The 27,375-nt window shown below is 56.0% G+C and overlaps 1 protein-coding gene across 1 annotated transcript in view; it reads right to left on the reverse strand.

Moving 5' to 3' along the window:
• The window catches only part of LOC308619857 (BCL-6 corepressor-like), a 43,485-nt gene extending 17,411 nt beyond the window's left edge, over window positions 1–26,074 (reverse strand). Inside the window, 10 exon segments of the mRNA XM_081239083.1 lie at window positions 897–1,532; window positions 1,536–2,531; window positions 2,533–3,768; window positions 3,770–3,826; window positions 4,767–4,845; window positions 6,165–6,299; window positions 8,322–8,495; window positions 8,769–8,870; window positions 9,350–9,487; window positions 25,381–26,074. Of these exon segments, the coding sequence (XP_081095209.1) occupies window positions 897–1,532; window positions 1,536–2,531; window positions 2,533–3,768; window positions 3,770–3,826; window positions 4,767–4,845; window positions 6,165–6,259 (3,099 nt within the window). The 5' untranslated portion in view covers window positions 6,260–6,299; window positions 8,322–8,495; window positions 8,769–8,870; window positions 9,350–9,487; window positions 25,381–26,074.
• Between the last annotated feature and the right edge of the window lie 1,301 nt (window positions 26,075–27,375).

Here is a 27,375-nt window from a genome sequence, read left to right on the forward strand (position 1 = left end):
TAAATAAAACAAAACAAAAACACGATGCAAAGAAAGCGAAACAAAAACACAACAGAAAAGAAAACAAATGCACAGTGAATAAAGACGACCATGGCCCACAAACTTCCCTTTGTATATTTGGAAATGAAATTTAACTCAAAAGGTTTATGGAAGATTCCAGTAATAAAAATTTGAAGAACTGACCTCACAGTAAGCAGCGGGTAGACAAAATACTGTCCTCTTGTAATCCTTCCATGTATGTAATTAAAATGGGCACTCAATGGATCATTTAGATAACTTCATCCATTTTTATAAGCATAAACCAATTGTTTTCTTAACATTGCAAAACAATTTGGCTTTATTTGTCTTTTAATTAAAAGTAAAATATCTTAAGGAAATTCCTATACAACATCTATCATTCACTAGCAAGTTAAATACATACTCTATCCCTTTAAGCAAGGTTTGTGTTTTTGTTTTGTTTGTTTGTTTGTTTTTTGGGTGGAAAAAAAATTGCACGAATCTCACAGACATGCGGCCGCTACACACCTCCACCAAGTATCACGTAAGGCACTCTAAGCAGCGCTTTTAGGTATATTTGTTAACGTACAGTAACGGCAGAGAAATCAAAGCGATTGATAGGTAAATGTCATGCAGTCTTTTAGACATCCTTCGCAATAATTAAAACTTCCGTTGTCAGCATTCGAGTGGAGTTCGCTTAAAATCTACAGAATAACTTAAAGTATCCACTTACGTCCCCTTACTGGACACATTTCAAACATTTCAATTATCCTAAGCTTCATTAACCAAATCAGCCCGGTGTCCTGCCCTATCATACCCCCGGCCCCCTCCTCTTCACACATTAAAAAAACCTGACAACTGGTCAAGCTCCTGAAATTCGGGTGTGTGGGGGGGCTCACCTGCAATGCCCGCTGCTCCCGGCCGAGCTGACTGGAGTCTGCGTACAGTCCGGTAGCGACACACTTGAACCGGTCACCCACGTAACCAGCGGAGTTTGCGATTCTCTTTGCCAGCTTAGATGGCTTCGGGTTCAGAACTTTGCCATCGGTTGATCCTGCCTCGTCAGCTCCGTCTTTGGTGTCGGTGGGGGTGACGTCCACACTCGGTGGGGCACTGCCCACGCAAAATGGTTTGGGATCCTCTTGGGTTTTCCCGAACGTGACCGCAGAGCCGTCGCTCCCCAGGGTCGGCTCCAGGAATGGAGTCGAGACCGGCGTCGCCAGGTTCTCCTTGTTGGTTACCGCTGGAACATTCTCCTTGCTTAAGCCGGAGACTGGCTGGCCCGGAGCCTGTTTGAAAGTATAGGCTTCGTGGAAGTCACTGATGCGCCCCAACTCCTCTCTCAGGGCAATGAAATCCCGGTGTGGCTGTAGAGCCGGGTCAGGTGGGGGTTTGGTGGGCTCGGCACTCTGGCTGACACTCTCAGCTGTGAAGCCGGGTTTGGACACGTTAGCGTCGGTTTTAGCATCTGGCTCTTCCCGGAGGAGGTCTACATAGACAAGCTTGTCACTCTTGACAACGGTCTTCCCTTGATTTCAGCTGGTGCTGGGCTTTAGGTTCTTGTCCGCGGGGACTTCTGGATGTAACTTGGTGCTGCCGGCTTCCAGTATCTCAGAAAACCGGTTCCAGAGGCTTGGGTCCTCGTTGCGGGTCCTCTCGTGGGACCGGTACCTCCTCTCCGGCTTCTCCTCTTTAGTGATCTCGATGGGCGTATGAGGTATCAACATGGGATGCACCATGCCCAACCCCAGCGCGTCCTGGTAGGTCACAAACTCCGGCCCGCCCATGGGTAGCCCGTAGGGCAGTCCCGGCTTTGGGGCGAGGTGCCCAGGAAAGAGACTGCCATTGGGCAACACCGGGTGAGGGTAGACAGGGCCTTTGCCGTGTAAGGAGAGGGGACTTATGGCAATGCCCTTGGGCGCTGGGTAAGGCAGGTAACTCCTGGGGTAGGGGATTGGTGGGGACCTGAACGCCTCGTTTGGTGACAGAAATACTGAGCTCGGCGGGAGGCCATTCTCATTCGCTTTGAAGCTCGGCTCTGGGTTGCTGGCTTTGGCGCCCTTGCTGCCGGTGCCGCCGCTGTGCTTGGCAGGTGTGGTCGAGGGATTCGCTTTGAAGCTCGGCTCTGGGTTGCTGGCTTTGGCGCCCTTGCTGCCGGTGCCGCCGCTGTGCTTGGCAGGTGTGGTCGAGGGCTGGCCCACGTGCTGGATGACGGATGGCGTGGTATCCACGGAGCTCCTGCTGGTCTCGCTGCCCTCGGCGGTGGCATTTGGGGCCGGCGACGCAGAGGCTGGGCGGCCGGCGCTCGAGACCGACCCCGAAACGTTAGTGACCACGGTGTCGGCGGCACCCATGCGGGGACATGAAGAACTGCGCTGCTGCGGGATGGCCCAGTCCAAGGCCTTGTTTTTCAGCGGCAGGCCTTTGCCATTGTTCTCTTCGTTAGGACTTGGCCCGGGCACCACCCAGGACGAGGGAGCCGTGCTAATGATCTCAGATCTATAGATAGCACAGCCATTTCCTGGAGGAGACAAGAGTTTCTTTCGGAATCTCACTTCCGGAGAGCACTAGGCCGCTTCCAGCTCTGCTGTGAACCAGGACGGTGGGAGCCATCTTTTTCACGTGGTCAGCTTTGGAAGCATCTACATCCACCACTTTAGAGGACAAGTCTAGTGGCTTATCGGTGACGCCTTTGGTAACCGTCTGCTTCTCCAAGAGAGGAGGTGAGCTGCCATCTTTTCTGTCTTCACCTGCTGTTTTCCGGGCGTGCCCGGGAGCTGGCTGGGTGCTTTCGGCTCCTTCTGGAGCCTTTGGATACTTGCTGCTGCAGAGCCTGGCCGCGGGGAGCTCGCTGCTGACCGTCATGTATGGCTTCGACAGGGTGACCGAGGGCGAGGTGGACATCCTGGCACAGTGCTTATGGAACGCGGAGTAGGTGTCCGCAGCGGGCTGGGAGGGAAGGTGGACGCGGGGTGAAGGCCGAGGCGAGGGGGGCAACAGGAGAGCCGTGTCCCCCGGCAGGCCGCTGGTGACCGCCTTGGCAGAGGGCACCCTCGGCTGCTTACTGTTCTGGATGTGGGGATACGAGTGGGAATCGACCGGGTTCCCAGGACTGACGCCCATCTTCCAGGGCAGGCTTTTGTCTGCGCAGTGGACCAGAGGCGGGATGGCTGGTGAGGCCGAAGGCGTCGAGAGTCTCATGGGCGAGGCCAGGGATGATGGGATGTGGGGACTGATGTGGTGAGGTGGCGGCAGGTAGAGAAATCGCTCCCCATTGGTACAGACCAGAGAATACAGCGGCTGGGCCACGCCGTAGGACTGCTGAGGTAGCAAGGCCTTGTACGTGTTCAGGGAATACTTCTTTGGCGAGTCGAGAAAAGGGTAGATGGCTGGCGTGGCCCCCTCCATGTAGGGATTGACCCAGGGCAGCCGCAGGTAACTAGCACCATTGATGTTGAGCGGGCTCTGTTTGTCGCTGGCAGGTCTGTCCAAGCCCAGTGTTTCTGCCGTGGGGACAGCACTTTTTTGTATTCCGGGTGGCGTTTTGTATATAGCACTGAAGCCATTTGGGGGCTTTCCGGAGACAGCGGAGGCCTCCACCATCTCGGGTGTATTCGGTTTGAACTGCATCTCTGGGTTTCTTTCGGAAGAAAACCCCAGACCACCTATGGTTGTGGCAGCCTCCCGCCCTTTCTCTGAGCCCAGTCCACACGAGCTAGAATAGACGATGTTTCCGGGGACACGCAGCCCTTCCCGGATCAGGCCGGTGCGTGCGGTCCATGCTCAGCGCTGCCAGGCCATCGATCCGATGGGCCGTGGTCGCGTCCACCTTCGCAGAAGAAGAATATGGGTATTACCGAGGACATGCCTTCAAAGCAGCCCATCCCAAAGAGAAACCGCGGACTAGCTCAATCGGACATCAGCCTCAACATCTGAGCCGAAACGGTTAAAAACTAAAGGATTCACAAGGTCTTTGGCCCCCGCTTATCCAGAACCCTCCTCTGCCTGCCGCCTCACCGTTGTCCAACTAGTGTCCTCAAAGCACGGAAAACGTTGGTCCCCTTAGACTTGAGGCCCCTGCATTAATCAGTCATCTATTAACTCTGGAAGATCCACCTTCTCAGCAGAAATTCTTTGCTGCAACTGAGGTGATACCAACTCCACTGCTCTCAGAACCACCCTCATGGGGTACAGAACTCGGACTCACCCTCCCCAGGCCCCAGTCAGGTTAGGGCGGGGCGATGTGCACTGCGTTTTCCCCGGATGGAGCGGGGAGGCATTCTTTAACATAACAAAAACCAATCTTCAGGGGGACAGTAAGGAATGAAGGACTTGAGCTGTCTCATTTCTAAATCAATAAAGAGGCCATGGGTCAAACTGTAGTTGTGTCTTTTGACTTCCTCTCCCTGGTATCTGAAGACAGCTCTGTTTCATATTTTACTGGGAAGGGAAACCCTAAGGGTCTACTTGGAGGCTACACATTTATCCAGCTGGGAGCACTGATGTGGCACGTAGCTTATCGAAGAAAAGGCGGCACGTATCCCACCAGTCACCAGGGGACGAGGACGTAAATGGCGAGCACAGCCAAGAAAGTGAGCCAGGAAGAAATTGGGTGAGGCTTCGTCCTGCGGCCTAGGCTTTCTACTCAGCCCTGCCCTGAAACACCCCGCCCCGCCCCCAAAAGGCCCTTTAATGGTAGGCAAATGAATGCACGATTGATTACAGATCACTGATACTCAGCACATCAACAGAAGCCATTAACCTCTTACCACGTTGTGATTCAAGGGGTTGTCTTCCCTTAGTTCCAGTACGGCCTTTGAAGTGTCACCTTCGTTTACAGGAATTTTCCTATTTAGAAGGACACACCAACTTCATGAAAGCATTCCTCACTTAATCCATCTTTCATAGACTGCCCCAGAATAGACCAGTTTCTAATAACTCCGTTTTTCCAACTGCCCTTAAAAAAAAAAAAATCCTCCCCAATGGCCCATATTGAAAGTTGTCCCCGAATGGTGATTCAACGGGACTGGGAAAAACAAAGGAAAGGCAGGGCAACAGGGATGTGAAATCACAGATGCTACGTCCTCGAGGTGGGTAAGGCAGGAAGTCTGCACAACCACGTCACCCTCACAATTCTTCCTCCAGAGAGGCCGGGCAGGACAGTCCGGGCTCTGCTGTCCTAGCAGACCCTTATAAGCTCTACCTGAGGACAGGAATGAAGTAATACAATGTCCAAAGCCAAAGTGGGGACCTCAAGGCTGGAGTCTGCGAGCTGGCTACATCAATCACTTCTGTGTTACCCGTGAGGACAGGCTTTCAAAACTTTTCCCCAAACAAAGTTAGGTACCATGTCCTATGAAACTGGTTTCCATGGTGATAATGAAGCCATATTTGACTGCCTCTATCAAAATGATGGGGGATAACACACTAATATCATACAAATGTCAGCTGCTCCAGGGGAAGCCACACATCTGTGCCAGGCTGCTTGCGGCTGCCCCTGGAACTTGTTATCAGAGAGCATCGATAAAGAAAGTGCTTGGTGCCAACTTCCAAATCCCCAGGATAAAATCACTGACAAGCGGCAGAGAGAAGTTTCATCATTACCCGGAAGAGCAGCTTCAATTATCTACTGCTTAGCTGCCTCTACCCCGCACTCCAAAATTACTGATGAGGAAGCATAACAGAGCTGCCGGGTGACTGAAACCAGGAGCCAGTGGCCTCGCTTAACAGGTGGCGGAGGACGCAGAGAAACCCTGGGCTTCAATGGTGTGAAGGGTGGCTATCGTCCCATTTATTACTGAGCAAACTATTTGTTTTAAAAGCACATCGAAGGCCGATCCACCTGGGCCCACACTCCTGACATTTAGAGTTAAAGCAGCATATAGACTGGGATTAATTCTCCTTCATAAATATGAAATAATAAATTAAGGACGAAAGTGCACTGAAAGGCCGCTTTAGGGGCTAACCTCTTAAAGGGCGGCAATGCTTCGCTGAGCCAGGTTGCCTGTTAAAACTGTAAATCAAGGGCCACCAGCTAGGCAGGAGATCTCCCCCCTACCCCCTTAGGGCCCACTCTGGCTGTGAGGACATGAAGGGGGGGCTCTGCTCAGGAGCCCTGAGGAAGGACCCACGCTCTCCCCAGGCCTCAGCCGGACACGCGCATTTACCTGTTGTCGCTGATCCCACACATGCGGACCCTCTCGCTGTTCATCCAGCTGTGAACATTCCCATATGGGGCGGGGGGGGTGTGTGCTGAAAGCATGTCGTCTTCTTGGATGGCAGCTTTTCTTCAAGCGTCTAGTCTGTTTAAAACAAAAAGAAGCCCAGGAGGTTGAATAAAAAAGGAGCCAAAGAGGGAACAAGAGAAACCCTCCTTCTAGGCACTTCATACAGAATGCACTTGGGAAGGCAGACCCTGCTCCACGTTCTACAGATGGCCAGAAGCAAAGGAACACACCTGAGCCAGAGGTTCAAGGAGGGAGGTGGAACTTCCCTGGCAGGAGGCGCTGGGGATGCAGAGAGTTCAAGAGCCACAGGCCACACCATTCAAGGTACAGCACATGACACCCTTAACCTGCCCTTCTCCCTTCTCCCTTCCCCTTTCCCAGCCTTTTGGAGAACACACTTGGATCGAAAGTGGACGGTGCTAGATTCCAGGGAGCCCCACATTGACTCTTCTTGTGGCTGAAAGGATTGGGGACAGGGGTGGGGTGTGGGCTAAAAGGCACAACAGTCCGGTGTGGTGGCCCAAACTACGACTCACTTCCACGGCTGCGGTGCGTGTGACTTACAGATGGAGGGGTAAAAAGAGTCAGTGCACTGGCGAGCCACCCCACCCGAGCCCTAGATTAGATTAAGCCCCAAACCTGGGTGGTTTGGCCTGGGAGCTGCAGAGGGAGGGGGCTGAGTAATTCAATGACGCCTGCTCGCTGGGGACCAGCAATCAGGAGCGAGTGCAGAAATCGGAGCAGCCCAGGCTGCCGGGCTGGGGCTGGGGCTGGGGCTGCAAGATTCCGGCCCACGGGGAGCAAGCAGAAGCCACCCGTTTTCCGTCTAGCGGGAGGAGGGGGGAGGCTGCTGAGGCACAGGGGAGAGCCCCGCCCCCTCCTTAACTTCCCGGCCCACCAGCCCCACCCACACCACATTCTAGTTTGCTGCATGAGTGAAGGGTCAGGACAAGCTGCATTTTATTCACAGGATTATCACGGTGCGTGATTTATCCTCGTGCAGGATTTTAATTGCTCTTTGGAGGTTGAGCCGTTTCTTTTGACTGCGCTTCAGCTCCATATCCTGCTGTTAAATGCTGGGTTAATAAGTAGGGGAGCCTTTAATGCCTGGGACCGATGGCCCTAGGCAATTCCCCTGCTCAGACTCCCTTGTCCGGGGCAGGGTGGCGGGGGAGGCCCCCCCCCCAGCCACGGCCTCTTTACACAGGACCCAAACCTGAGTGTGAAATCACTGGTGTGCAGCTCATGGGGGCAACTTTTCTTTCTCCTCCCTCACACACCCACCCACACAGCTCCCGAAAGCCCAAATGTTCCCCAAGTCGACACATTTCCTTTGTTAGCAGGAAAAAATACGCAAATGCTTGCTTTTACACTTTAGCACACGGAGCTGACTGCCAGGGCTGTTGGGTGGGAGCCACCAAGGACTGGGGACTCTTTTTCCGAGAGTGACTAGGGGTGGGGTCGGGGAGCACCTGGGAGACCTGAATCCCAAAGCCAGCCAGGCTATCCCTCTGCATTTCTTTGTCCTAACACAGGCTTTTGTCCACCAGCATCCCCCATCGGCCCCTATACAGAAGAGAACACCATCTGTTCATCAAGAGCCCCACGCCGCGTAGTTAGAGCTCAACGATGAAGCTGGAGGAGAGGCAGGGATCTCCCAGTTGTGTCCGGCCTGGTGGGATTCTAGAGAAGCTATTTCTTTAGGAAGCGTCCCTTTCTTTAGACAGACTGGGGCATTTCCAGTGGCTGGCCACAGTGCCCCGAAAAGGTGGACTCAGATGGACTTGGGCATCAAGGAAGGTTCTGTGGGGGGCTCACGGGCTGTTCTTCCATGTTTCGAACATACAAATCAAGTTGGGGGCAGGCCACCACTAGTGCAGGGCCGACCAGAAGGCACGTTCAACAAAGTGTCCCCTCCCTAACCCCTGCAGCCCCTTCTACAAAAGGAAGACCAAAAGGAAGATGTCCAGGGAAGCCTCATCTAAAAGGTGGAGGAGCAACATTCCTCGGTGCAAGTGTCCTGGCCGTGGCTGCAGCGGGAGGACCACACCATGCCACCCCCTGGCTGGGTGTCATGATGAAATTTGGACATTATACCAGAAGCCAAAGGGTCACTCCATCAAACCCTTAAGAAAAGGATGAGGGACGAAGCGTGTGTGCCCTCGAAGCCCCAATCTTCTTCTGGTGCTCCAGTCTTCAAAACTTACACAAGCTGCCTCTTACATGTCTCCTTCAGTTGTCACCTTGGGACAAGGACCTCTGAGCACCTGACTGAGGAAACAGAAAGGCCCCTGCCACAATCATCCTACTGAACCCTCTCCCCTCCCCTCAAAAAGGGCCAGCAGCCCCCTTCCCTTGAAAGGGCTTTTCTTTAGAAAGGGCGGCCTGGACTTAGCATGAGAGGGGAATGCACTTTAGAGACACCTGGGACCATGGGGTGCTTTCAAAGCCTCTCCCCGCCCTTCCAGGTCTTGACTGGTGGGGTTTTCAATATTAACGCCGCACAGATAAATAACACCCAGTGGCAGGATGAAGTGTTCTTACGTGCACAGGGTCAGATGGAGGGTTGAGGCCCCGAGCGTGGTCCGTTGAGGCCCCGAGCGTGGTCCGGTGTCACGGGAGTGGAGGCGGGGCGGGGCGGGGGGGCTGGCCGTGAAGAAACAAGAGGAGGAGGGGCAAGGCTCAGTACTGGATCCTGCTGACTACACCCACACACACACACCCACACCCACACCCACACACTTATAAACTTTAGCTGCCCCATGAACTTTTTGTGAACTGTTTAAAAGTGGAGGTCTGTTGAACAAACAGCGGCGCCACTGCCAGCCATAATTTCATTGCAACGAGCTAAAGACTTTTAACTCTCTTCCGGTTCCGGGCCAAAGATGGACCTGAGTGGAAAGGGCCAAGGAGCCGGGGGCCCTGCCTGGCGTGAGGCCCTTCTCCAGAGTGACAGCCCAAATCCTGGGCAGGAACACCCTCATCCTGGGCAAAGGCCATACTGCGTACACCCCACCATCACTGAAGAACGGGCCCACCCCCCATCTCTCTGGGATGTAGAACTAAACTAACTAAGGGGATCGTGGGCGCAAGGGACACAGAGATAGGGTCAGAGACACCGCCACGCTCACCCCATTCCTCTTCTAGAAGCGGCTATTGAAATAGTTGGGGGTCTTTCTTACTTTCTTCTTCTTCTTTTTTTTTTAACCTCCAAGGAAAAGTTCTTCAAAAGTGACTTCCCTGACCCTTGGCTGTGGGTCATGCTGCAGGGGGCAAATGACGTGATTTAGATGACAGACACAGCAGGCGCTTTGCTGCTGTATATAAGAGGCTCATCTGCCCTTATTTCTCAACGACCCCCCCCCTTTTCTTCCACAGGTGGGTGATGCTTCTGGAAGTGCCAAGATGTGTGAAGTCAGTCATGAAAAGCACTTTACAAGCACCAACCTGTTTCCAGTGGGAGCTGCTAAGCTACACCCTGGCTCTGGGTTTTAACCCTTTTTTCCAGCAGTGGAGAGAAGGGGGCAAGGATGTGGGACAGGGATGAAGAGGGAAGGTGGCCAAGAGAAGGGGTCAGCCGGGGAGACGGAAGAGCGTCTGGTTTCTGAAGAACAGACCAGGAATTGTGGTGGCTGCCCGCTGAACACCCAGTTCTGGGAGAGACCCGGCTTGCAAAACGCAGACTTGCCGCGTGGTCTCCGGCTTTCGGTCTGGCCCTAGGGGCAAGCACAGGAGAGCTTGAGTCTCCCTCGACAGACTTGGGCAGTCATCTGGTCCGGGAGCCAAGAGTTATGATTAGCATCCGAGCTTGGCCTGGACGCTGGGGAGAAGAGCCTGATTGGCAGAAAGAGGTCAGAGGGACCAAGATTAGGAGCTGTCCCCCCAACCTCGGCATCCCTGAGCGAGGGCACTTTGGCCCTCTGTGAAAAGACACGAGGGGGCACACGGGTCCCCAGCTGCACCCACCACCGTTCTGCCGATTCCTGCCATGAAGACACCATTATGGAATGAGGAGAAGGAGAGAACGTTTGTTTTGTTTTTTTTCTTTAAAGGCGACTTCCCTTGGCAGGCAACAAACAGGCTGCAAAGGAAGGAGCAGTGGCCGTGAGAGGCTGGCATGAGCGCAGGGAGGAAGGCAGCACCAGGCCACTCCTGCCACCTCTCCTTTCTCTCCACCCCAGCTCCTCCTGGCACCGGGCCACTTTCCACTGCCTCCGCCCTTGAGGCGCTGATGGATTGGTTCAAGTCTGCACAGCACGCTTGTCAAGTGACAGCGACGGAATGGGAAGCAGTGCCACCAAACCATCCCAACTCCACTCCAATACGAACGGTGCCCCTTCCTAGGGCCTCACTCTCTAGGCACCCCATGCCGCATCAGGCATTTATCCAGTTAGTGACCAAGAAGACCTGGACGGGTTTTGGGGAGCTTCCGGCTCAGAAGGCCGGGCAGACGGCAGGGCTCCCAGCCAGCATGCCATGTACCACGGTCCTCCGTAGGCTGGGGACCTCTTCGGGGAAGGGGTGTCTCTTGCTGCACCGGCATGGCTGGTTCTCTGTGGAGGACACGCGCGCGCGCGCGCAGTCACCACAGCCTCCCAGCTCCCACTCTCATCCACGGCGTGTCTCTGGGCAGGTGGCCGGACCTCTTCAACTCTGGCCCCCTCATCTGTAAATATTTGGCACCGTGTTTTCCAGAGGATTAAACTGCACTATGGACTCGAGTTCTGCCTGGCAATAGCTGGTGCAGGCCACATCTGACCCATTAAACAGCATCTGACTCCACTAAACATTCTACGTAACAAACCAACCCCAGAATGGCTACATAGTTTCCTTGCGGCAGAGGGAAGGCTGAGGCAGGGACACAGAGGGGGCCAGGGAGGGGTGACCTTCTGCAGAGTGTGTGGCTTTCATGGAAGCCCAAAGCTCATGGCGCGGGAGCCCTTCCTGGGACTGCTCCAAGCGCAGACTGAGTCACACACAGACACTTCTCTACTGGTGTCAAGGAAGGGAGGGAAGAAGAAGTTCCTATTTTAGCACTGGGGGCCGCGAGGAGGTGGGAGATGAGAAAAAGCGGTCCAGGGTGTGCAGCGTTGGGGCAAGTCCTCCTGGGATGTTTTCCCCAGTATGTGTAGCAGTGGGGAGAAGGGAACCCCAAGGATGCCCCCAGGTCGGGGCGAGGGTCGCAGGCGTCCTGGGGTGTGGCTGAAGGAGGTCGCCCGACGGGTCCTGCAGCCGGGCATGGGTGCTGGGGGGGAGTGAGGAGTGGAAGGAGTGATCCAGCCTGCCCAGGCGCTGTCTCTTGGCACACTCCAAGTCATGGCTGTCGCCGCCTCCAGAGGCGTCCCCACTCACGACCCAAGTTTTGCATTAGTAACAGAGCTGCGGAGCAGGAGTGCGGGTGTGACGGGGTGGGGGACGGGAAACTCACGCGGCTGGCCCTGACCTTTTGAGCAACCAGAACCTTCCCTGCCTCCTCCCAGGGCGCCAGGATAGCGCCGCGAGCCACTCGGGTCAGTCGGGAGTGAACTTGGCCCGCAGCGGCAGCGGCGCCCCCTCCCCCGCCTCAGCCCCGAGCACGGATCGGTCGGCAGCAAAGGGATTTTCTCTCCCACCACACACACCCGCGCTGCCGCAGGCTCCGCGCCCCTCCTACGCCAGGTCCCCGCGCGGGGCCGCCCCCCACCACGCACCCCCCGCCTGACCTTCCAGGACCCCCGGCTCTCTCGGCCAGCCCCCGACCCCAGCTCACCCCGCCCGCGCGCTCCTCTGGGCTCCCCCTTCCCAGGCGCCTGCCGCTGAATCTCTGACAAAAAGCAACTTTGGGTGGGCGCACGGAGAACCCAGGATGTGCGGCGGCGCGCCCCAGGGGAGTGGGCACTGACTGGAGACCGCTCCGGCCCATCGTCCTGCGCTCCCTTCGGCCAGTCTGGAGTGTTCTCTCCGTGGAAGCCTCCCCCACCTTCCCCGATTCAAAGATGCAAGCCAGGTGTAGCCAACTGTAAAAGGGGGCTCGGGGGCTTGGGGAGGGGGGCACCAGCAAGGATCGACCGGGAGAGCCGCTGCCAAACCGGGGCTGCCCGCCACACACCCCCTTTCCCAAAAACAGAGCCGTGGCCCCCCGTCAGCTCTTGGACCAACCTCAGACACTTCCCCTTCCCCCCGCCAACCCTCCCGACGCCAGGCCTCGGCTTTTTGTTCCTTTCACTTTCTTTCACGGTTGTGCCACACACAACCACGCGTGTATGCAAGAGGGGGCCCCATTTGGAAGCTGGTGTCCCTCAACAGGAGGCAGCAGCCCAGGACAGGAAACCTCGGTTGAAAGCAATCAATCAACCTGACTCCTCTCCTCCCCGCCCACCCACCCTCCACACCCCCTCGGGTCTGGTCCCTACAGGCTGGGTTCCCACTTGGAGTCTACACAACCTGGAGGCAGATCCAGAATAAACGATCCATAGACCACGACTCTAGACGGGGTGTCACTGCACTGCAGCCTCCATCAGGGCTTTGTAGAAATAAAGTGAACTCACTGCAAACTCCTCCCCCCACAAGGAACAAGCTAGACCAGAAAGCTATTAACGACAGCTATCATTAGTACACACAGGAAGCACAAAGGAACTTTTTACGAATAAAAGATGCATAGGGGCTTCCCTGGTGGCGCAGTGGTTGGGAGTCCGCCTGCCGATGCAGCGGACGCGGGTTCGTGCCCCGGTCCGGGAAGATCCCACATGCCGCGGAGCAGCTGGGCCTGTGAGCCATGGCCGCTGAGCCTGCGCGTCCGGTGCCTGTGCTTCACAACGGGGGAGGCCACAATGGTGAGAGGCCCGCATACTGCAAAAAAAAAAAAAAAAGATGCATAAAACACAGGGTCCTGTGACCTGCACCCGGCTTCCCTGCTGATTGTGTGCAGCCTGGGAGTCCTGGGAAGGCTGGGGATGAGGGTCAGAGGAGGACAGGGGCTCCCACTTTCTTTACGAGGAACAATAGGAACCCCACGTCTGTTCATCTTGGAACCCGGAACACCCCAAACAAAGCTGTGGGAAAACTGCGGTAGACGTGGGGGCCCGTGAATTTTTCTAGCTGTTCAGAGCTTAATTACTCCTCCTTGACCCGTGGGACCAGACACGACACCACCAAGGTTAAAATGCCCCAAACAGCGCCCAGCAGATGTGAGCGAGCTGGCAGACGCGCCAATGAGACCTGCCTGCCTCGGAGCACGATAACAAGTGACTCATACGTTGCATATCGTTGAAAGAAAATTATTTTTCTCTAATTTGCATTTGCTTCGGGGGAAAAAAAAGCCAACCAGAGTCCCTCTTCACAAGCACGAGTCTAATCCTGGAAATGCAGCCCGGCTGCTTTAAGAGAGCTGGAAGGAGGGAAAGACTGCCAGCGCTTTGGCGTCGCAGGCTTGTTTATCTTTCCGCCTTTCCTCCAAGGCGAAACTCGTTTTGCAAGCAACATTCCTACAGAAAATGGCACACGTCCTAAAAAGAGACCAATTTATAGAACTGGCACCGAAGTTCATGTATCATTCCAGAAGCATCTCCCAGCTCCCCACTAGGGAACCCAACTAGATGTAGAAGTCCACATTATAACTCAGAGAGTAGATGTGGGGGCAGGGGGGAGCGGAGGTGGACCCGTAATTTGCAGATATCCTGCAAGCTGTACACTCAGGGGCCGAAATCACACAGAAGGGCAGGATATAGAATTAAGTCAGTCTAAATGATCCTCCAAAGCCCGGGGGCCAGGGTTGCGGAAGCCTTCAACCTTGAGGTTGGGGGGAGTGGTGCTTACCCCCAGCTTGCCCCAGGACAGCCCAGGGGCAGGCCCATCTTCTGGACCATCCTGAGGACCATCCTGAGCCTGCCAGCTTGGACCGGCCCAGCGGGGTATTGCTGCCACCCACCAACTGTTTTCCCTCCCACCCTGGCGCCTCCCCGCAGTGCCTGGCAGAGGACCAGGAACTCAGAGAAGGCCGGGCTGTGGGCATCTCGTTGATTAAGTCACAGAGTGGGTGGCGCTGTGGGCAGACCTCAAGACAGCACCGCTGGTCCTGCAGCTGAAAGGCAAGTGCGCTCTTAAAAACCGGGAAGGCAAAGGGAGGCGGGTGATCAAAAGCCGACTTGCACCCCTCCCCACCCCCATTCACCCCCCTTCGGGTCCTGAACCTACACACTTGTGTTTCCAATCCAGGAAACGGGGCCGAGGGCATAGAACACAGCGGCCGCCTGTCTCTTGAACTTGTCTGAATAACAGGGCCATTTCAGAGGAAGAACAACGGCCTTCAGAGCCTCTGCAATTTCCAGAAAGCCTTCAGTTAATACATTCTTTCCAACAGGCTTGCTTTAGGGTGGAAAGTTACTTTCCCAAATCTTAACAACCCGGTCACAAGCCACTGAGGCCCCAGGTCAACAGATCCCGGCCAAACCCCTCCAGACAGTTGACACTCATGACCCCGCAGGCCTTCTCCTGCCACCTCTGCCTAACAAGTTCCCTAATCCACAACACACCAACCAGCGCGCACGTCCACCACGATCCCAGGAGCCAGAAAGATGCGTGTCGCGGGGTGCGGGGGTGCGGGTGCCGCCGCCGGAGGGCTCTCTCGCAGCGCATCCGAGGGCTCCCGGGCCAGCAAGGGGCGGCCACCTCTGCAGCTCTCCGTGGGCCTGCACAGTGCACGCATTGTGTGAGCGCCGAGGAGGCACAGCGCTGCTCCTGCACCAACAGCTGTCACATTATTTGCACTCGCTGTAAACAGCCTTCACATTCCCCCCTTACCACACAGTTAAAGCCAGACTAACAATCCAGTTAGAGATCAAACCAACAGCAGCATTGTGTCTGCCTTCGCACCAAGCCCAGCAGCTGGCAGGTTTCTCCAGAACAAGAGACCCCCCCTCCCCCCACCCTTCCAGGCTCCAGCCAAGGCTAGCCTAGACAGCAATGCGTGTGTCGCTGCTGATTGTTAAAGCAAGAGAACACAGCCATTTCGCGCAGAGTTCTGTGGGGTTCATCAGCTCTCTCCCAGAGTTTCTTCCTCTCAGGCCCCCTCCCCCATTTCCTCAGCTGGGAATAAAGGTTGTTCAGACTCCCAGGGTCGGTTTCTCTGCTCAGCAAAGCGTGGGTCGGCCTGCCCCGGCCAAGCCTGGGGTCCTGCAGCCCTCTCTACCGTGGTCCCAGAGGCTAGGCAGCTTGGCACTTTCTGCAGCCCAAAGCCTCGTGTTTCGGAAAACCGTCCAACTCCCTGAATCCTTCCTGGTCGCCCCACTGATCAAAATGTCTCCTTTTATGATTTTTGGTTAAGTCGAACATTTCCATCATCGTCATTATTAGCGCAAATTACACGCCTAATCGGTCCTTAAATAGATTTTAATTAAATAATCATACAAGGCTCATTTTATGACTTAAGAAAGGCATTAGTTTTCCTTATAAACTTTCCACCAGGATATAGAATAATGATAGCAGACAAATACTTATTCTTTGAAAAGCACCAATAACTGATGGGCAGAGTATTGGGAAAGCAGACCCTGCTTCACACCTTCTGGAATCCAAGTGGAGACTAGACAGACCACATCTGCACAACTTTCCTCCGGAGAAGGGAGAGGGGATTTCTTCCTCCAAAGCATTACTTTTGTCTTCTCTTTGGGGCCAGGAGAAAGGAACCCCAAATGTTCCTTTTCCTTGCCCATCTGAAGAGATGTCTCCAGCTTAGAAGTCTCTTCTAGAGACCACTCCTCGCCACCCCCATCTGTTTTCCACCCCTCAGTCTGCTGAGAGCTGTGGTGGAAAGCAGGCAGGCTGTGCTTGTTAAATGCTCTGTAAAATGCTGTTAATAAAATAATAAATACAAAGGATGGAGGCTGCTGGTTCCATGGGTGTTTTGACTGGAAATGCCTTGGCACTTGTCATGTGTTTACGGGAGGGCAGACAACTCTAGGAATTACATAGTTTGGACATCTCTGTACTTCATTTATTCTTTCCTAATTGACGTAGGCCTAGAGCTATGTCAAGTTTGCATTTGTACAGAACTGTTAAATGCCTAAGAGTTTCTCCAATTAAACCAAGTTTTAAATCAGACCCAAGGCTGGAACGTACTCTCGGCCTCGCCCCACTCCACCCCTCTGCCTCTGTGGCTGGAGAAAACAAACAGACCCTCAACAAGATCCCCTGTCCTTGCTCTCCCCACCTTCACCACCCCCACCCGCGGGGGGGCACCTAGGGCAAAGGTTAAGGTGTCTTTCAGATTACAGGCAAGGCCCTGGCTACACACACTGGAAAGCACTGCAGTTGGGCGCATCCTGGGCATACTCGAACCTCTAAAATAGTGAGCTAAGATCGGGGGAAAACTGCTGGCCTGGTAAAACCCACTGTTCACAAAACAATGTCAGCAAAGACTGGAAGGCATTCTTTAGAGAGGTACCAGGGACTCATGCCTACTGAAGCTCTTTCAGCACAAAGGCTTTTAGGGGAAGAAGGGAAAAGGGGGGTGGGGGGGAGGAGAGAAAGGGAGGGCTCCTGTTTCAGAGCAGGCATCCCCAGAGAGTCAAGAACCAAGTGTAGCTTCAATCAAACGCTGACTTCCCCTCTGGGAGTCTAGTAGGAAACCTGATCACAGTAGCTTACTACCGGCCTGGATCCATACAGGTCTGGTTTTCTTCTCATGCTAGTAAAGTTTTTAAAATACATATCCATAGAAAAGAAGCAATCCCTGACAGACTTTTATTGAAAACCACACTGAGACCTCATAACATCCGGACTTAATCCCTATCAGACAAACCACAGCACCTCTGGCCTCTGCAGCGGGCCAGACCCTTTCACCTCTTCCCACCAGGTCTCTCCCCTCCAGCCGCTGCTGTTCCCTCCCCCCGAAAGAATGACGGGAGGACTTGCCAAAGAGCACCTAGATACCGGTTCTGGAATCAATTCCTAACCATATAAATGATCCCACTTAGGGGGAGAAAAAAAAATCCCAGCCTTTTCATATGGATTCCTTTAAAGCCCAGAATGCAAAGAACTGTAACAAAGGGAAAGAAGGAGGAACCCACGGAGGCAGACCTGGAGGAATAGCCTCAGGAATACCCTTGGAGGGGAGCTTAACCTGCAGGTTGGTCCCCAGACACTGGCCTACGCAGGTCTTGCGGGGGGAGGGCGGCGGGCATCTCAGGGGCAGCAGGGAACGGAGAAGCAACCTATAGGAATCTGACCAGTCATTCAAAGCAATTACTAATCCTCCGGGCCTACTATGTGCCAAGTATTCTTTGATCCTAAAGGTGGAAAATTATACCCAGTCTGACAAATAAGAAACTTACTGAGGCTCAGAGGCCATAAATAACCTGTCCCCAAGGTCACACAGCTAGTAAAAATGGGCCACGGTCAAACTCAGTCCTGGAGTTGCGGAGAGGAGCCAATTATCGGTCAAATTGTGCCATCCAGAATCCCCAAGAAGTTCGGAAGGCTTCCTTAGCCCTTGTACTCCAATACAGAGTAAAAGGATAGCACTTAACACCTATGAAATTCGGTCCACAAGGAGCCCGCATCCTAGTTTCTCCTACACCCAGAAATCTCTTGGTCCATGTGAAGTCTTTCGAAATTTCTGCCAACATCCTACCCATCTCCCTACACTGGAACACCCTGCTGTGAGGCCAGGGATTCCCAACAAGGCTCCACTTTCCCCTCCTCCAGGAGCCCAGAACAGGCAGTGGGAGGTGGGTGCTACTCTTAGGTCTCTGGAAAAAGTGCTGACACCTGGAACTACAAGAAGGCTTGCCACACTAGTTTTGCCACATAAAGCAATCAATCAAATTATCTAGACAGAGCAAAAGCCCTTTGGAAAGACTGCCTACATCTACCTTTCCTAGGACTTTAATGAAAAACCCAGGGACCAAAGTGGGCTGGGGAGGCAACTGAGGGGGAAGCGGCTTGCAAGATGCTGGACCCTCCTGGACTCCTGGGGGTCCCCACAAAAAGCCAAGTCCCGAGACAAGCCAGAGGTTGGGGTTCTCTCTCCTCTCCAGAACTTCTCATCCCAGCAGCGCAGGGTCAGCGCTCAACATCCCCTCCCCACCCCATCTTCAATTTCCTGGTCTGCCCCGGGCTTTCAGAAGCTCCGGGAACCATCCACACCCGATGCCACAGACGCCACAGGCTCCACGACCCAGGGCCGTCTCCAGCTCAGCTCGGTGGGAAGGGGAACGGGCAGGAGCGCCGGACACTCAGCCGCCCCTGCGGCTTCCCGGCCCCGGGCGGGTGGCTCCTCCAGTGGCCGAGGCTCCGGATGCGTGAAATGGCTCCAGGAGCGCCTGGGGCAAGCCAGGGCCTCCGCAGCGGGAGGGACCGAGGCGATGGCGGGGCCGGGTCCTCACCCCTCTAGTCAGCCAAACACGCCCCGGCGGCCCGGCAGCCCCTGGCTTGCAGCCAGTGGCTTTCTCTCTTTTTTAAACTTTCCGGCCTTGGCGATCACCGCCGATTGGGACAGGATTTCCAGCCCCCGCCTTCCCTCCTCCACACCCTCCGTGCAGGCCCTTCCAACCTCCAGGGAGGTGATCCCCCCACCCCCGGCACCGTGAGTCCCTGGCCCCGGCAGACCCTCCCCCGCCCCCGCCACTTGGGCCACCTGGAACGAGCCGCTTCCCAAAGCGATCGGCGTCCGGCCGAGTCTGGGGCTGCTGCTGCTGCGTCCGGGGAGGAACTCCCGCAGCCTCCAAACGTCTAGGTCTGCCCGCAGCGGCATGCAGAACCGCCCCCTACTCGCGGGGGGGGGGAGGGGGGCGGGGAAAGTTTAAGGCCTGTCTTTAAAAAAAAATGTAACTCTTCAGATGCAAGAATTTGGGTGCCCTTGGCACGGTTATAAGCGCTCGGGTAGAACAACAGAAATGGGGGGTGCCGGAAATGGTGCAGGAAGACCCCTATAACCCTATAAACCTCTCCTCCCCCCTCGCAGTTACTATTAGCATTAAAAGATCCCAGTGCCTTCAATGCAATAGTGCCTGTTTATAACTTTTCCCTGCTGGGTCCCCATACCCTAAACAAGCCCGCTCCTCACGTTTTGAAATCACCAGGGCAAAGATCGCTCCCAAATCTGTGACCTCCCGGAGCTCTTGGGCCTCTCACCTGCTCTGCCCCTGGCACCCTGACTTCACTCACCCTCTTCCCCCCAGTAGTTCCTCTGGTTTGCACCTAGACAATAAATTTAGTTTCATTTAGCTTCCGGTCTTTAACTTTAGCAGGTCTCCTTTTTGCATGCAAATCAATATGGCAATTACCATCTAAAAGCTCGCCCGGCCCCGGGTCAATGTAAATTGATCATTGTCCGCCTTCCACAAAATAACACCGGGAGTCTGTGATGCATAACGAGATTATACTGGAAACTGTCTTTTAGATCAAATTCTATTTAATGCTGTCAGGATCTTCTCCTAGCGGACTTCCCCGCTAGTCTAATCACGGGGCGCCGGAGCCCATGGGTGCTGAGGGGCGATGGCTGGCCGGGGAGACATGGTTCTAAGAAATAACAAAGTGCGGGGACGCCCCCACCCAATTCCAACACCCTCGAATAGGGGCCGGCGGAAATGAGCCTGCGCTGGGAAAGGGGGCCTGCTACAGAAACGTTGCGGGGGTGGGGGGAAGCTCATTGGTTAATTCCCATCCAACAGAAAGTCAGCTATCCCTTCCGGAGGAACACATGGCGGGCAACCAGCGAAAGCCGACGGGCCGGGCTGGAGGTTGGGGAGACGTCCCCGGCCAAGTGCTCGGGGCACAGGCGGCTTGGCTGCCACGGGGGTGGCCTGAGAAGACCTTCCACTCCTGCCCCGGCTGCTTCTCAAGCCAGCGCCACCATCCAGGCCCCGGCAGCGCAGCCAGCCTTGCAAACAGACGGAATCCTGCCAGCCGTTCACTCGGGCGAGGCAGCCCGGTCGGGATAGGCCTCCCCTCCCCTGCCTGGGCGAGGCCCCTCCAGGCCCAAACCGTGTGAGCCGAGGGCTGGAGGCCTCCAGCCAGGAGAAGGTCCTCCCGCCCCTGCGCGGCCCCCAGGGTACGGGTGTGACCCTGGAGCTTAACAGAGGGCCTTCAGAGCTCCTTTCGGCCTCGGGCTGGCGGGGGAGCGGTGGGGCTGGCGGGGGAGCGGTGGGGCCAGCGGGGAGAGGGGCGGTACGGCGGCCCAAGTGGACCCGTGAGGCCCCACGCCCCGCCGGGCTGGGTCTGCCGGGCCCGCCGCCCTCGAGGAAACCACCGAGGTGGCATTGCCGGGGCCGCTGGGCACTCCCGAGGACCGTCCTGGGGTTCGGGCGGCTCGGAGGCCGGCGAGCCTCCTGCCCAGCCCCGGCTGTCAGTGCCCAACCCAGCGCGGGCTCCACCCGAGTGCTGTCTTCCCAATAAAAGCTGGAATTCCCGGCTGGGCTCAGACAAAGAAGGACCGCGGCAAACCGACGCCACGCGCAAACCAAACCCAAGCCGAGTTTACGCGCGCGTCTGGGGTCACAGAGGCGCCTGCTAATCCTCTCTACGCTGGCCGTCCCCGCACGGTCTCCTCAAGGGGGAAAAAAAAAAGGGAAAGTAAGCATACCTCCCCTTGATTCCGCCCAGAGGCCGAGCTTCGTACTTCTTTCGGTTCAGTCTCTCTCAGTTCACTAGGCCCTGCGCCACCTTAGCAAACAGGGCTTAGAGGAGCGCAACATCCCTTGCTTCCGACCCAGAATGCAAAGCTACTCCTTTTTCCTCCACCATCCATCCTCTCAGGGTCCAGAACTCAAAAATCTTTCAGAAATCCTCCTACCTGCTCAAGACATACTCTCTTCCCCACTCCAGATGGGAAGAAACTATAACCAGAAGCAATCTTAGTAACCAAGGGCCATCCACCCTTAGCTAGGCACCGTCGCCCTCAGTTTCCCTCTAGCCGAAGACACAGTATTTCCCAGTGAATGAGTGTGCGAATGTGGTTGTGTGGCCCACACTTCCGTGCCCTGCTCTGTCTCACCGGGCAGGAAAATCTTCATCAGGCACTGAGGAGTTTTTGTCGTTCAGCCTGTGTATCTAAGCATGGATGTATGCATGTGAATGCTTTTTGTGTTTCCAGGTGACCCTCTTCACACCTTTAAATGGGCTTTTGTCTCTCGAACGAACTTACAGAAATTCTGCTCCAGTTGCCAGCTCAACAAAGTCTGGGATTTTCTCCTAGGATCTCGCTCTAGGTCTCAGTATTTGCATACCCATGTTTACATTCCTCGCGGCCAGTTCTTTCTCTCTTCTCTATCTCTTGTTCCATGTGGGCACCAGAGCCCAAGTGTCTTGATTTGTCTCAGCACATGTCATTCAGGCGCACATCTTAATCTGTGCATTCCTGTCTAACACGTACACCTCCCCACGACTTACATTCTTGCTTTGCCTATAATGGGGCTCGTTCCCAGACCAATATGGGGTTGCAGTTTAATGTAACTAGAGGATCCCCTAAGACTACAAACCCTAAAAGGAAGAGGAGGGGGAAGGAGAGAGGAATGTGACTAATGATTCATTTCTCTATAGGGTAACCCACCTACCTCAGGGGTCTACCTCAGGGAAAGAACGAGACCAATGCCTGCAGAGTTGTATTAAATTTTTAGACCCATTCAATGTTGACCCCATGGATGTGTATACAAATGATCGATCTTGTACACATCGCTGTCCAACTCCTGTTTGGAGGCTGCCTCCCTGCACATATCTTATTTGAACTCTCCACAAGTTCATGGTTAAAAGTGTTTTTATTTACATAGACAACTCAAGGACCCCTTTGCTCTCTCCGACGCATACCTGTACGCAGTGGACAGGCATTTCAGGCTTGGGTCTTTGGTAGGCAACACTCTCGGTCAGAGGCCCCACTGACTAAAGCTCTGAGCAGACCTTCACATACTGGGCCGCTGGGAACGGTAAGGTCTAACCTCTGCATCTCCCCAACTCACTTCCTTAAGTGAGGGTGCCCACTGTGTGTGTTCACACCTTCCCCATTGAGAAGTATCGGGTCAAATTAGATCACCTAGCAGCTGCGTTTGGTTCCTCGAAGAATCCAGCCCAATGTACCAGGATGTGAGATTGCATACACAGAAGAGAAAGGAAAACCCTAAGCCCAGACTCCCGCCTCCTCTCCCCAGGGGGCTACTTTGCCTCCAGGAATTGCTACTACACTCCCCACCCCCACTCTCCCTATCGTCTTTAAAGGGTTAAGAGAAACCCTCGCAGCCTTGCCTCCACCCTGGTCGCTGGGCCCAAAGGCTCGCTTGCTCACGGGAGTCTGCCGCCGCCTCCGCGGCCCGCCCCCAGACAGACAGAACGCTGGAGCGTGACCGCGCCTGCAGGGTCGGGGTGGGACTCTACGGGCTCGGGCTGCCCCGAGCGCACAGCGGGTCCGCCCCGGCCCCGGCCCACAGCGCTCCCGCCAGCCCGGCTGCCGGGGCACAGTCACAGCTCTGCGCGCTGGGCAGTCCGATTTTTATCTTGTCTAATCCCAAACTGGGCGGGGAGCACAGGCGTCGTGCTTAGAGAACAAGAGATAGGCAAGGGAGGCGGGGAGGAGCAGCCAGGCAGCGACGTGAGCGGGAGCGAGTTAAAGACACAGTCGAGGCGACCGAGAGCAGGAAGAAAGAGCGGGCTGCGCGGGCCTCGAGGCGCCGCACGCAACGCGCCGCCCGGCCAAGTTACACTCACCTCCCGGTCGCCCCTCGCCGCCCATCCCTCCCCACTTCCCAGAGGCGCTCTCCGCAGCCCGGGCCGCGGGGTCCCGGCCTGTGTGGGAGGCACAGGCCCGGCCGGCCCTGCAAAGGGCTGGAGAGAATCGCTAATAAGCTGTGCGGCCCATTGATCCGGAGAACACTTCCTAATTAACTCTCAGTCACCTACTGGTGACAGTGCCTCAAAGCACAGCGCTGGGGCCGTCCGAGCCCCAACCCCGACCTGCCCGCGGAGCGCCTGGCGCCCGAGCCCCACGCCCCCCCCCACTACCCCAGGCAATCCCGGTGAGTGACGGCGTAAACCCGCACACTAAAGGCCAGCCTCGGATTAAACCTGGACGGCATATTAATCACCGCCATCTCCCCGCTTCCTCCTCGCGGTGAAATCATGCCCATAATAAACACGGGAACCGACACTGCAAAGCCCAGACCAGATAACGGGTCGGGGGTGGAGTGGGAAGGGTCGAGAAGCAAATGTGTTTTCCAAGTGTCCACGTACAGGAGTCTCAGAGGCCGACAATTAAAATGCCTTCCACACAAGCAATTCTGTTGGCCAAACCGAATCCAACACCTCCTAAGGATTAATTTCGGCCCGCGGTGTCCGTTTCCAGTGCCACAGCAAGTGTCACATGGCTACAAATACCCAAGTCTGTCTGCGTTCACCACCCACCACCTTCTGGGGTGGGCCATTTCCTCCTCGTTTTTATTCCTAAGTCATTTTACGGATTTTTCTCCAGAGACTACCCCTAGAAGCAAATACCACTACCCCTCCTCTGGCCTTCTCTCAAAAAAAGAAAAAAACAAACAAACAAAAAAGCAGCTAAAACCCTGAGCTGTCTACTCTAGACACAAGAGGCTGTACGAATACCTATTTGAAGCGCGCTGGTTTCTTTTTTTAAGGTTTGTTTTTAAATACACATAACCCTCCCCCCTCCTTCGCTCTTCCATCCCCGCAACCCACCAACCCTTTAGACGCCGGCGGCGCGCGCCCTCGCGCGCGGGCACTCACAGCCTCTAGCTGGAGATCGCGGACTTCTGGAAAAGATTCATTAACTGCAAATTAAGCCTCGCCCCGGCTTCGGCCTACACGAGGCCAGGCTCAGCCGTCTCAGGGACCCGGGGACGTGCCCACTCGAGAGTGCAGGCGGCGCGAAGCCCGCCGGGACCACGCGTGCCTCGAGCCGCCCTACTCCGCACACGGCGCCCCGGGGCTTGCTTGGTAAACAGCAGGAGCACGTCGCCGCCGCCCCGAGCCCCCTAGTTGGCGGAGGCTCTGCAGCGCAGCCGCCCGCCTGCTCCGAGCGCGGGCCCCAAGGCGCAGCGGCGCCTCGCCCTCCCCGCCTCGGCCGAGGATCGCGCCCGGGTGCGCAAGTTCCTCTTCGCCCTCAGCCTCTGCGCCGCACGCCCTCCGAGTGGGACCAACTTCCTCCGGCCGCAGACTCGCACACGACCTACAGGGCTTTCCACCAGACTCCACGCTACCCAGAGGAGGACCCAGGTCTCGCCCCCCCGCCCGCCGCCGCCCCGCCCCCGCACGATCTACCCCCACCCCTGGGGTCTCACAACTTAAAACCAACCCCACGACGTCGCGGGGAAGGTGGGGGTGGACCAGGGTGGCAGATTACAATTTTAAAAGAACATTTACAAAACAAAGCGTCTGACCTGACTGGCTGGCTGGCGGGCGGGCAGAGTCGGAACCCCTCGCTCTGCTCCATTTCCTAGTATTTTTTTTTTTTAATCCACGTGATTCACGCTTTGGAGCAAGCCAAAGAAAGCCAAAACAACAAAAAACCGGGACTCCCCTCACGAGTCGCGCGGCAGCGGCGGCCAGGTCGAGCTCGGCTCGGGGCGCCCGCCACACACACCCTCGCGCACGCACACGCCGTCGTTCCACGAGCAAGAACGAGCTGCCCCCGGAGAGGCGAGACGAGGCAGCGGCGGCTGGGGGTTTTTACAGTTCTTTCCCGAGTCGAAAAAGAAAGCAGACGGGAACCCGCCGCCCTCCCTTTCCTGCTAGCGAGCTAACGACGAGCCGAGCTTCCCAACTTCCAGCCCAGCTCACCCCCCCGCCCCCCACGCCCGACTCGCGGCACTCAGCGACGACCGCGCTCCCGCGCACACAGGCACACACTGCCTGCAAACTTCCACTCCGCGAACTCCCTGCTCTCCTCCCAGCCCCCAGGGGGGCGGCAGTCCGCCCCCGCCGCGCCCCTCCCTCCCCGAAGCCCACGCCGGGCCGCTTAGGTTGGCTGCATTTTTAATAACTTACAGCTAGGAAATAAAAACGAAAGCGAGCAAAGCAGCCAAAGTGAAGCGCGAGGCACAAGCTTCGAGGGGTACGCGAGAGTCAGAAGAGCCACCCGCCGCTAGTCTGGGCCCCGAGGGAGGGGGCCGACTGCAGCCCGCCGCACGCACGGCCGCCAGCCCGCGCGGCCTCCGCGGGGAAAGGTGTTCCGGGCACTGACCTGAAATCCCCAGCCGGGGAGTAAGCAGGGAGCCTGCGATCCGGCGCTTTGAAGTTTTCCCCGGAGCAGAGTCGAGGCGGCGAGGAGGAGCGACAGGAGGTGGGGTGGGTGGGGAGAGGTGTGCGGGGTTGGAGGAAAGTGGGGTGGCGACGTTCGCGATGGGAGAAGGGGCCGGGCCGGGGAAGCGCGGCGAACAGCAAAGTTTGCCGTCCCCCGCTGCCCGCAACCCGCTCGCCTCTCTCGCTGTCTGCTGCGGTCGGCCCCGCCGAGGGGTGGGCTCTGGGCCGGGTGGGGGCGGGGGCGGGGCCGGGCGGGGCGGGCTCAAAGCTTCCGGGCAGGTGGCGACAGCCGCGCGCTCGGGCAGGAGCCCCAGCGCCATGTTGACGATTAGCCGCGAGCGCCAGCTCGGGCTGGGTGTGTGAACGTGTGTGTGTGAGTGTGTTGGCCAAGTCTTCCCTGCGCGGCGACAGCGCGGCTTGGGCTCCCCGCCCGGCAGCTTGCGGGCTCCCCCTCCGCCGCCGCTGCCGCCTCGCTCCCGCTCTCGGTCGCGGCCTGGGCTCCGGCGCGTCTTCCCCGCTGCCGCCGAGCTCGGTTCGCGTTCAGCAAGGAGCGTAGCTCCGCCTCACCTCGCCGCTGGGAGCCCAGGCTCCGTCTGACGCCGCGCGCCGCGATCCCAACGCGTGCCCCCTCCCTGGTTCCCTCCTCTTCCTCCTCCCCCTCCCTCCCAGCAGCCGCCTCCCCTCCCCCCGCAGGCGCAGCGCTCGGGCGACAGCCGCCTGCCCGACGCCTCCTCCAGCTCTCGCAAGTTTGAGCTCCCCCAGCCTCCGCTCACCCTCCGCTCACCCTCCGTTGCAGCGCCTGGGCGGTGGGGTGTCGGAGGGGTGACTCCCCAAGAAAGGTTTGCCCGAGTTTCCCCAGCCGTCATCGATTCCCGGCGCGTTTCGCCTAGCTGGGTCCGAACCCCAGACCACTTGGGTGGCGTCCCCCTCGCCCCATGTCCTCCCCTCCCCCGCTTGGACCGAGTTGGCTGCGCACACCCCGCCCGGGCGCGCGCCCTGGGCGAGTGAGAGACCGACTTGGGCGGCGGCGGCGGCGCGGGCGGCCCGTTGATCCTGAGCCGAGGGGATGCGGGGCGGCGGGGGCGGCTCTCCCAGCCGCGCGCCGAGACCCGGAGAGTTACAGAGCAGGCGTACATTGGAGAGAGCTTTCCTATATAGGAGAGCCAAGAATTTGTTACTTCTTGAGGGGGGAGCATGAAGGTAGGGGACCCTATAATGAGAATCCCAGGATTGCTTCTAGATTTCTAACTTGGATAAATGACAGGACGGTACTCTTTGGTGAATACTAAAGGAACAGTAACAGCAGCAAAAGTCTAAGAATGGAACTTTAACATATCACAATGCCACCTTTAAAGTAAATTTGGCATTCTCCTCCTTTTTGAATAAAAGAAAATGCATTAATTAAAGACATACACATTCACACACCTGCTAATATCTGCTCTTCTGCAATCATGTGTTTTCTGTATAGTGTCTAAATATCTATTCCAATTGAAGTAGTGCTTGAACACTTCAATATGCCTCTTTCCATCCAAAAAGAAAAACTGTCTATGACTGTTTCAACGTATTTTAAATATATGTATAATCATTGCCAACTTATCTGCTTTGCAGATTCTCGTTTCCTATACAATATTCAATATCTCCCTTTATTGAAAATGTCATTGCTCAGTATTATGATTGTTTTTCATTTTTATTATATGTCTGAATGTTAGAATTATTGATTAATCTCTTTATTAATGGAATAATCTCAGCACAATGTTAAATACACTTCTTCTCTACCATTATATGTTATTTTAACGATTTTCCACACAGTTACTTTAAATGGGATTTTCAGAGTTTTCAGGCTTTTTGAAGTCAGTGGGATAGGCTCCAGTGAGTAAAAGAAATGCTGAAGAACAACAATATGAATTAAACAAATTTAAGTAGTTAAGAAAGCACT

Source organism: Mesoplodon bidens (assembly GCF_964165515.1).
Source record: "Mesoplodon bidens genome assembly, chromosome: 7".
Taxonomy (NCBI): Eukaryota; Metazoa; Chordata; class Mammalia; order Artiodactyla; family Ziphiidae; genus Mesoplodon; species Mesoplodon bidens.